Source organism: Mandrillus leucophaeus, unplaced genomic scaffold (assembly GCF_000951045.1).
Source record: "Mandrillus leucophaeus isolate KB7577 unplaced genomic scaffold, Mleu.le_1.0 Scaffold125, whole genome shotgun sequence".
NCBI lineage: Eukaryota > Metazoa > Chordata > Mammalia > Primates > Cercopithecidae > Mandrillus > Mandrillus leucophaeus.
Window position 1 is genome coordinate 1,055,088 of NW_012100876.1, and position 11,023 is coordinate 1,066,110.

The 11,023-nt window shown below is 49.0% G+C and overlaps 1 protein-coding gene across 1 annotated transcript in view; it reads right to left on the minus strand.

The window, feature by feature from the left end:
* The window catches only part of CCL22 (chemokine (C-C motif) ligand 22), a 6,837-nt gene extending 2,830 nt beyond the window's left edge, over positions 1–4,007 (minus strand). The window contains exons 1-2 of the mRNA XM_011971852.1: positions 3,906–4,007; positions 1,847–1,970 (exon numbers count right to left, since the gene is read on the minus strand). Of these exons, the coding sequence (XP_011827242.1) occupies positions 1,847–1,970; positions 3,906–3,978 (197 nt within the window). The 5' untranslated portion in view covers positions 3,979–4,007. The remainder of the gene's footprint in view (positions 1–1,846; positions 1,971–3,905) is intronic.
* Positions 4,008–11,023: the final 7,016 nt, after the last annotated feature.

Consider the following 11,023-nt stretch of genomic DNA (forward strand, 5'->3'; position numbering starts at 1 on the left):
ACCCAGGAGGCGGAGCTTGCAGTGAGCTGAGATCCGGCCACTGCACTCCAGCCTGGGTGACAGAGCGAGACTCCGTCTCAAAAAAAAAAGACAGAGTCTCACTAAGTTACCAGGTTGACCTCAAAATCCAGGGTTCAGGCAATCCTCCTGCCTCAGCCTCCCAAGTAGCTGAGAGGCACTACCGTGTCCAGCAATTGAGCATCTATTATGCGCCAGACTTTGAGCTCTTCACCTTCCTCTTACATTACTGTGCCCTGTAACAAACGCTCAAGGGGCCCCCTAACCTCTGTGTGCTCATTTCCTCACCTGTGAAAAGGGGATCATGACGGCACCTGCTGCGTAGGATTGTTTCAAGGATTAAATGAGTTCATATTTATAAAGTGCTTACAACAGTGCCTAGCACTTAGCAAGCACTCTCTATGTGTTTGAAAATACAAATAAGTCAAATAAGTAAAGGTTATTACTTCATTATACTGTTGGGGGAACTGAGGCTCAGAGTTAAAGAGAGAAGAACTCTGGGAGAGCTTCCTGCTTCAGCCTTCTTTATTATTCACCTGCAGATCCCTCTAAGAAATGGTGTCAGCAGTAAGGAGGAGGAAGACGAGAAGAAGATAATAGAGGCCCAAAGCAGGTCATGAGTCCCTAAACCCAGCCTCCCCCAGTGTGTGATTTGGTGGACAGCAGGCTCTGAGCAGTTGGAGAAGCAGCCAGAGAGGCTGCCGCAGAGAGGGCAGGACCTGTCACCCAGCCAGGTGCAGGTGCAGGCTCCAGGCCAGGGAAAAGGAGGCAAAGAAGCCAGAGAAAGAAGCAAAGGAGAACAAGAAACTCAGGAGAAAGCCCTGAACGAGGAACCAGGAGTGAGTTCTGGCTCCAGCCTGGGCAGCCTTGAGCAGGTCACTGTCCCTTGCTAAGCCTGTTTCTCCGTCCCTACCATGGGAATCGTTGAACCTCCTCATAGGATTGTTGTGAGAATTAAACCGGTTAACACAGGTAATGATCAAAACAGTGCCTGGCACTCGGGAGGCACCTTGGAAATTTTAGCTCTTAATATTATTCTTCTAGTCAAAATGGGTTGCCTCGGACTTCTGGAAGCCTGGAGAGGATCCAAGACACTTCTGGTGTGAGCATTTTTTTTTTTTTTTTTTTTTGAGACAGTGTCTCGCTCTGTTGCCCAGGCTGGAGTGAGGTGGAGTGATCTCGGCTCACTGCAACCTCCACCTTCCAGGTTCAAACGATTCTCCTGCCTCAGCCTCCCAAGTAGCTGGGACCACAGGCACGCACCACCACACTCAGCTAATTTTGTATTTTTAGTAGAGATGGGGTTTCACCATGTTGACTAGGCTGATCTCGAACTCCTGACCTCAAGTGATCTGCCTGCCTCGGCCTCTCAAAGTGCTGGAATTACAGGCATGAGCCACCACGCCTGGTTCACCATCCATTTTTGCCCAAAACCTGGGAGCATCTTTGCTGACTCAGTGGCACTAGGCATACTCCTATATCTGCTATACCCAAATACCCTAGATGCCACAGCTACTGACGGCCTACTGCCATGCCCACACTGTGGCGGCACCCTGTTCACTCAGCTCAGCATCCTCAGAACCTGACACGTTGCCTGGAGCCTAGTAAGCACCTGATGATATTTGCTAAATGATCACATTATTTTTGTTTGTAGTACACCCAGGCCTGAACTGAGCCATCTCTTCCAGCCAAGCCATCCTGGCAGGCATCCGGTAGCCCTGCCACATCCCTCTCATCCCTGGGTGTGTCCCATCCAGCAGCACCTGGGCCATCCCAGGCTGTACCCGTCAGACCCACCAAGACCCTGTGGCCCCAGCTTCCTACTCACACCACGCCAGGCCTCGGGCAGGAGTCTGAGGTCCAGTAGAAGTGTTTCACCACACGCAGGGGCATACGGTAACGGACGTAATCACGGCAGCAGACGCTGTCTTCCATGTTGGCGCCGTAGGGGCCTAGCGGAGGGGTGCCCAGTGAATGCACAAGCTGGAGCCCAGAGAGGTCACCCTCGGCCCCAGCCCCTGATCTCGGCCTCTCCAGGCTCCAGGAAAGAGATGCAGTTTTTCTGTTCTCATGTGGAAGGATGGTGACCAGAGGATTCTGAGCCCTCCAAGATCCTACCCTTGGAGCTTCTGAGAAGCCACTTACGGTCTGATGTCTACACTCTGGGACAGTCAGCTCTAGGAACAGGGATTCAGAACAACTAAGCATCAGCTGTACCCCAAGATGGGACTCAGTGACTGAGCCAGAAGGTGCCTTAGATCCTTGCTGTTCAAGGTAAGGTCCATGGTCCATGGCATCAGCGTCACCTGGGAGCTTGTCAGAAATGCTCAGCCCCCGGCGCCAGACCTGCTGAATCCGGTGTGCATTTTGACAAGCTCCCCAGTCATCCATCAGCACATGGGCACTTGAGAAGTCAGCTTCTGCTCATATGTGTGCAGTGGGAAGGCTGCGGTCCAGAGAGGGAGAGTAACTTGCCCAGGACCACACAGCAAGATGCAGCAGAGTCAGGACGAAGGCTCAACAGAGGACAGTCACATAGACCCGGGTTCGAGTCCCGCTTTCCCCTGACTCACTGGGCCACCCTGACCAAGTCATTGAATCCTCTGAGGCCCAATTTCCTTATCTGATCAAAGGGGTAATAACAGTACCAGCTTCAGAGGATGTTTAATGCATGAAAAGCGCTCAGAAAGCCCAGCAGCTGGGAGCCATTCCTGTTTATAGCTGCCCCCCCCCACTCCAGTGCTCACTCCTCCACCCAACACAGCACAAGCATAGAGTGGGGTGGAGAAGGAGTCAGGAACCCATACTGAGGACAGGTTCTGGACAAAAATGGATAGTGAGCCCAGCGCAGTGGCTCACGCCTGTAATCCTAGCACTTAGGCAGGCTGAGATGGGAGTATCACTTAAAGTCAGGAGTTCAAGACAAGCCTGGTCAACATGGTGAAACCCCATCTCTACTAAAAATACAAAAATTAGCCGGGCATTGTGGTGGGTGCCTGTAATCCTAGCTACTCAGGAGGCTGAGGCAGGAGAATCACTTTAACCCCAGAGGTGGAGGTTGCAGTGAGCCAAGATTGCGCCACTGCACTCCAACCTGGGCGACAGAGACTCCATCTCAAAAAATAAATAAATAAAATGAAATAAAAAATAAATTTAGGCTAGGCGCAGTGGCTCACGCCTGTAATCCCAGCTCTTTGGGAGGCGGAGGTGGATGGATCATCTGAGGTCAGGAGTTTGAGACCAGCCTGGCCAACATGGTGAAACCCTGTCTCCACTAAAAATACAAAAATTAGCCAGGCATGGTGGTACATGCCTGTAATCCCAGCTACTCAGGAGACTGAGGCAGGAGAATTGCTTGAACCTGAGAGGTGGAGTTTGCAGTGGGGCAAGATTGCTTCACCGTACTCCAGCCTGAGCAACAAGAGCAAAACTCTGTCTCAAAAAATAAAATATAATATAATAAAATAATTTAAAAAATAATACAATTTTTAAAAATGGATGGTAGGAGGGCAGCACCAGCTTTCCAAGGGAGAACCACTTGCCCCAGACCTGCCTTCCCCTACTCAGACCTGACCCCTTAGAAGCTCCTCACCCACACCCCTACGGCCCTATGCTTGAGTTTTCTGGAGCAGGAGATCCCGAGGCTATGCCCACCACAACCCCCAACCCAACTGAGACAGATCCTAGACTCCAAGCCTTCAAGACTACCCATTCAACAGACTTGTAAACTGAGGCCCAGAGAAGCGCTGTAACTAGCCGAAGACCGCAAGAGCCAACCGCAGACTGAGGTCTTCTGTTCTCAGTCCAGTGCTTGTCCAAGACATGAGGAAGACACCCCAGCGTCCACCCTGGCCTCTGTAGGGGGCCTTCCTGCTCCCCAGCCTCACCTGCCTCAGTTGCTTGAAGCGCCACAGCAAGGAGGATGAGGACACCCAGGAACACAGTCTGTAGGCGAGCCATGCTCTGTCCTGTATGTCTCAGCCCAGGTGTCTGCAAAGGAACATAGGAAGACCTGCTATTTAAGATGCTGGCTCCACCCACAAGCCTCACTTACTTACCTCTTAGTCACCGGGGTGCCCGGAGTCACTTGACATTCACATCTCAAAAGGAGAACTACCTCCCACTTCCTCCAAAGTGGAGAAATTCTCTTTGGCGGGGAACCACTCAGAGGGGACCCCCCCCAAATCTGTCCTCTCCTCTGGTTTCAGAGAGACTTGTAAAATCCCCCTCTTAGAGGCTCGTGCTCCCCAGGGTCTCCACGCTGTGTGGCCTTGTCTAGCTGTCTCTGGGACTTGGTTTCCCCATCTGGAAGTAAGGGAGATGGTTTCACAGCCCTGTTGACTTCACTGGTTGTAAATCAAGTGAGAATGTGGACCAACCCTCACCTGGAATTGAGTGAGGCCTGTCTTGTACCCTTAATGACAGCATCACTGATCTCTCTTCAATGGGAGAGGCCTATGGACCCATTGACCCATCACCAGCCTCTTCTGGGGCTTCTCGCGAAGCCCACATTTGGGCCAGGTCATAGATTTCTCAACGGTTTATGAAAAGCGTCCACCCACACTTCTATCCTGCCTGATTTTCCTTCCCAGTGGCTGCCAGGCTCTCCCTCCCCTACTCCCGTCTCAGTCCCTCACCATGTCCATGTCCTGTTGATTCTGCTTCCTAAATCTCTCTCAGATCTGCTTCTTCTCTCCAACCCCACTGTCCTTGCCCAGTCCGGGCCACCTCCACCTCAGGCTGGGATGCTGGCCCCCTCAATGCCATCCTTACCTTGCAGCAGCCAGAGTGCGTGGTCCCGAGCTACACACTCTCTCTCCTGCTTCAAAGCCCTGCTGTGGCTCCCCATTCACCTAAGGGCAGGACCTGGGCTCCTGTCTGTGGCCCTCAAGGCCCCGTTTCCGGACAGGCCTTTCCCTACTGGTCTCCCTCCCCTGAGGGATCACACCACACTCCTCACAGTTCCTCAAAAGGGACTGCGGCCTGTCCCTGGCCTTTAATGTCACTTTCCACATCTCTACCGCATAAACTCCTACTTATGCGTCAAAGCTGTTTGAAATGTCACGTCCTTGGTAAGCACACCCTCTCAGGACTTCAAAGCCTTCTAGGGGACCTGGAGTGTGGCCCTGGGCAGACTGTGTCAGGTTTTCTCTTTCTCAAGCCCCTCCCTAGAAGCCAGACTCCAAGCTCTAGGAGGCTGGGGTCTCCCTTCATTTTTCCTGGCATTCCCAGGGCCTTCTGAGGATCAGGCACATGGTAGGTGCTTGAAACACATAGGCTGGGCACGGTGGCTCATTCCTGTAATCCTGTAACCCCAGCACTTTGGGAGGCCCAGGCAGGTGGGTCACCTGAGGTCAGGAGTTCAAGACCAGCCTGGCCAACATGGAGAAACCCCATCTCTAACAAAAATACAAAAATTGGCTGAACATGATGGCACGCGCCTGTTATCCCAGCCACTCGGGCGGCTGAGACAGGAGAATCGCTTGAATCCGGTGAGAGGCAGAGGTTGCAGTGAGCCAAGATTGCACCACTGCGCTCTAGCCTGAGTGAGAGAATGAGACTCCATCTCAAACAAACAAACAAACAAACAAAAACAACACATCTAATGAAAGAGGAAACTGAGGTTCAGAGAAAAAGAGGACTTGCCCAGCTCACACAGCCACACAGAGGCTACGCCAGGCCTGGAACTCAGAACTTGGGACTCCATTTATAAAGGGAGCCATCCCTTCATCCAGTTCCTTCATTCAGCAAATATTTGTTGAACCCTGTCGTAGACAGAATAACTGCCCCCCTAAATGTCCACATTCTAATCCCCAAAACCTATGAATATGTTACCTTATGTGGTAAAAAGGACTTTGCAGATGTGACTGTTTAGGGTTTAGGATTTTTGTTGTTGTTGTTGTTTTAGGGGCAGGATCTCACTCTGTCACATAGGCTGGAGTGCAGTGGTGCAATCACAGCTCACTGCAGCCTTGACTTCCTGGGCTCAAGCGATCCTACTGCCTCAGTCGCTTAAGTAGCTGGGAATACAGGTATGTGCCACCATGCCCTGCTAATTTTTATTTCTTCTAGAGATGGGGGTCTCACTATGTTGCCAGGGCTGGTCTTGAACTCCTGGCCTCAAGCAATCCTGCTACCTCGGCCTTTTGAAGTGCTAGGATTATGGGTGTGAGCCACCATACCTGACCTAGAATCTTTAAAGAGGGAGATTTCTTGGATTATCTGGACAGGCCGAAGGCAATCACAGGGTTATTTCAAAAGGGAGGCAGTGGGTCAGAGTCAGAAGAGATGATGGATGACAGAGCAGAGGTCCCAGTGACGTGGAACTCTGAACCCAGGGATGCAGGCGGGTTGGAGAAGCTGGAAGAGGTAGGGAAACAGATTCTCCCCTAGAGTCTCCAGAAAGAACTTATCTCTCCCTACACCTTGAGTGTAGTCCACTGAGACTGATTTAGGACTTCTGACATCTCAGGCTATTGGATAATAAATTTGTGATGTTTTAAGCCACCAAGTTCATGGTCATTTGTTACAGCAGCCAGAAGAAGCTCATACAAGCACCTACTATGTGCCAAGTGCACTGCCAGAGCCTGGGAAGGCAGCCTGAACAGGAGAGCAGGGGCCCCTGCTCTGATGGAGTTTGTCTTCCACAACAGACAAACATGGCAAACAACGTAATGTCAGGCTGGGAGGAACATCAGGAAGCGAATGAAACAGAGAAGCAGCTTTGGGATAGGCAGTCGGGAAAGGCCTCTAGAAGGGGGTGACATTTCAGCTGAAATTCAAAGATAGAAGGGAGGCAAGGCACAGTGGCTCATACTTATAATCCCAGCACTTTGGGAGGCTGAGGCAGGCAGATCATTTGAGGTCAGGAGTTCAAGACCAGCCTGGCCAACGTGGTGAAACCCCATCTCCACCAAAAATACAAAAATTAGCCATACGTGGTGGTGCACACCTGTAATCCCAGCTACTTGGGAGGCTGAGGTAGGAGAATCGCTTGAAGCCAGGAGGCAGGCAGAGGTTGGGGTAAGCCAAGATTGCACCACTGTACTCCAGCCTGGTGGCAAAGCGAGACTCCATCTCGAAAAAAAAAAAAAAGATAGGAAGGAGCCTACCAGGGAGAGACACAGCAGATGCAAAGGCCCAGACAGACTGAGAGGGCTGAACAGCTGAGACAGAGTGGGTAGAGACAGAATGGGTAGAGATGCAGAGCGCAGCTGAGTGGAGAGGCTGGCAGGCAGGGACCGCAGGGCTCCTGTGAGCTTCTGCTAGGATGCAAACTGAAGTGCACGGCATCACCTCAGAGGACCTCTTGTCAAAAGCCCTGACCCAGGACCAGTCACAAAAGAACAAATACTGTATGATTCTGCTGCTTTGGGGAACCTGGAATAGTCACATTCACAGAGACAGAAGGCAGAATGGTGGTTGCCAGGGGCTGGAGGTGGGGGAATGGGCGTTAGAGTTTCAAGGGGACACAGTCTCCGTTTTGCAAGATGAAAGTTCTGGAGGTGGATGGTAGTGATGGTTGCACAACAGTGTAAATGTATTGAATTCCACTGAACTGTACACTTAAAAATGGCTACAATGATAAATGTATGTTATTCATATTTTTACCATTCTTTTAAAAGGTGCTTCCCTAGAATCAAATCAAGTCCCCAGTATTAATTACCAGTTGACAAGAAATACAGGGGCTAGAGGAAGAAGATAAATGGCCCCATGAGGAAGCGATCAGACAACGCCAGAAGGTGGAACCTTCCAGATGCTCTTCAGGATAACTGTACGCAGATCATCAAGAAGTTAATGTCGGTCTGGCGCGGTGGCTCAAGCCTGTGAGCACTTTGGGAGGCCCTGGTGGGCAGACCACTTGAGGTCAGGAGTTTGAGACCAGCCTGGCCTACGTGGTGAAACCCCATCTCTACTAAAAATACAAAAATTTAGCTGCATGTGGTGGTGCATGCCTGTAGTCCCAGCTACTTGGATGGCAGAGGCATGAGAATCACCTGAACCTGGGAAGAGGAGGTTGCAGTGAGCCAAGATTGTGTCACTGCACTCCAGCCTGGGCAACAAAGTGAGACTCTGTCTCCAAAATTTAAAAAAAAGTTAATGTTGTTTTAGAAAAATAATAAAGTGAATAGAACATTTATGATTAAAAGAGGCTTAAGAGACATAACAGCCAAATGCAATTCATGGACCTTGATTGAATCCTAGCTTTGCAAAAACAGTCAGGGCATAGTAGCTCATGCCTGTAATCCCAGCAGTTTGTGGGTCTGAGGCTCACTTGAGGCCAGAAATCTATACCAGTCTGGGCAATATGGTGAAAACCCCTCTCTACAAAAAATACAAAAAAATTAACCAAGTGTAGTGGCATGTGCCTGTAGTTCCAGCTACTCGGGAAGCTGAGATGGGAGGATCACTTGAGCCCAGGAGGTGGAGGTTACAGTGAGCCAAGATCACGCCACTGCACTCCAGCCTGGGTGACAGAGCAAGACCCTATCTCAGAAAAGAAAAAGGAAAAACAGGGGGCCAGGCGCAGTAGCTCACGCCTGTAATCCCAGCACTTTGGGAGGCCGAGGCAGGTGGATCACCCGAGGTCTGGAGTTCAAAACCAGCCTGCCAAAATGGTGAAACCCCATCTCTACTAAAAATACAAAAATTAGCCTGGCGTGGTGGTGCGCACCTGTAATCCCAGCTACTCAGGAAGCTGAGATAGAGTAATTGCTTGAACTCAAGAGGTGGAAGTTGCAGTGAGCCAAGATGGCACCACTGCACTCCAGTCTGAGCAACAGTGCAAGATTCCATCTCAAAAAAAAGAAAAAAAGAAAAGAAAAAACAGCTCTAAAAAGATCTTTTGGGGACAGTGTGGAAATGTGGAAATGTGACTATGGGCTGGATAGTATAGTAGATTATTAGTGCTTTATTGTTGATTTTCTTCAGTGTAATGTAGGAAAATGTCCTCATTCCTAGAAGATGAAGTATTTAGGGATAAAGGTCATAAAACACTGAAGTATTTAGGGATAAAGGTCGTGATCACCTTACTCCCAAAGAGTTCAGGAGAAAAAAAAAATGTGTGTATACATATATGGATATGTATGCAATATGTGTGTATACATATGTGTATGCATAACTATAGATGTATGTGCACATCTACATGTGTGTGTATATATGAATATGTATGTAATATATGTGCATATGTGTGTATAGCTGCAGATGTACCTATCTATATATGAGTGTATATATGGATATGTATGTAGTTTGTGTATATATATGTGCATGTATAACTATAGATGTATGTGCCTATCATATCTAGATGTATGTGTATATATATGAATATTTATGTAATATGTGTCTGCATATGTGTGTATATATGGATGTATATGTAGTATGTATGTGTTTATATATATGCATGTGTGCATGTAGGTGTGTGTGTGTGTGTGTGTGTGTGTGTGTGTGTGTGTGTGCATATCTCCCAGAGAGAGAAAGGAGAGACTAAGTACATGCGGTAAACTGAGCGTCAACAATGTTGCAGCTTGGCAGTGGAGATACTGGTGATCATTGAACTACTCTAAGGACTTTCATGAATATTTAAAATGTATCATATAAAGGAAGCTGAAGGTATTCGGGGGGGAAGAAAGAACAAAATAAATAAGAATAAAATGTGTCATAATAAAACTTGGGGTGGCAGAGGAGAAGAAATCTTCTTTAAATGTGGAAGTCATCCTGTGGCCTATGAGCGGCTGTTGGAGGACTGAAAGTGAGTGACAGAGAATTGGCCTGGTGGCTCTTCATCCGAACCTGGGGTTTTCTTACAGGGGGCACTCCAGGACCGAGGCCCCTCCATAGGTAGGCTCAGGGGCTCCCCCCTGGAGAGCCCCTGAGTCCCCAGGGACTCAGCAGGGCTCCAAGTCCTTGCTGCTGGCTCAGCCTTTGCAGCAGCCACCCTCCCCATCGCCCCTCTCCCTGGACTTACAAGGAAGGTAAGTCACACCTGGGGGCCAGCAGCCTTTGCACCCCCAGTGCCTTTGACCTTCTGGGAGCTGGAGAAGAGGCAGGCATGGCATTCAATGCCATGGCCAAACAGGACACGGGGAACCAGCTTTCAAAGAAAGGAAAGGGGAGTTCCTCTTGGGGCTGCAGGTGGGGAATCACCAGGGACACAGAGGGCAGCTGTTGCTGCTGGGGGTGCTTTCTTTCCTTCTGGCAGGTGTTTTATGCTGCTGTTATCCTTCTGTCCACACTGCGACGTGTGGAAAGCTCCCAGATCTAACCCTCTTTTCCTCAACCTTCCTTCTTCTTTTGTTTAAATTAATGTGTTTATTAAAAATACATTAAGGGAGAAACAACCCAAATGTCCATCAACTGATGAGTGGATACAGAAAATGTCATATATGTATGATCCAGGAATCCCACTGCAGGGTATTTGTCCAAAAGGAAGGAAATCCATATATCAGAAGTGTCCCTACACCCATGTTTATTGCAGCACTGTTCACAATAGCCAAGCCATGGAATCGACCAAAGTGTCCACCAGTGGAGGAATGGATAAAAGGAATGTGGTATAGATACACAATGGAATATTATTTAGCCATAAAAAAGAATGAAATCCCCTCATTTGCAGCAACATGGATGGAACTGGAGGTCCTTATGTAAAGTGGAATAAACCAGGCACAGAAAGACAAATATCATATATTCTCACATATGTGGGAGCTAAAAAGTTGATCCTATGGAGTTAGAGAGTACAATGGTAGGTTACCAGAGGCAAGGGAGAGGTATGGGGGGAATAAACAGTAATTGGCTAAGAAGTAAAAAATACAGTTGGATAGAAGGAGTAAGTTCTAGTATTTGATAGTACAGTGGGGAGATTATAGTTAAAAGTAATTTATCATATATTTCAAAATAGCTGGAAAAAATATATATGGCACGAACACCTCCCAGGCTCATGCCATTCTCCTGCCTCAGCCTCCCGAGTAACTGGGACTACAGACGCCTGCCACTACGCCAGGCTACTTTTTTT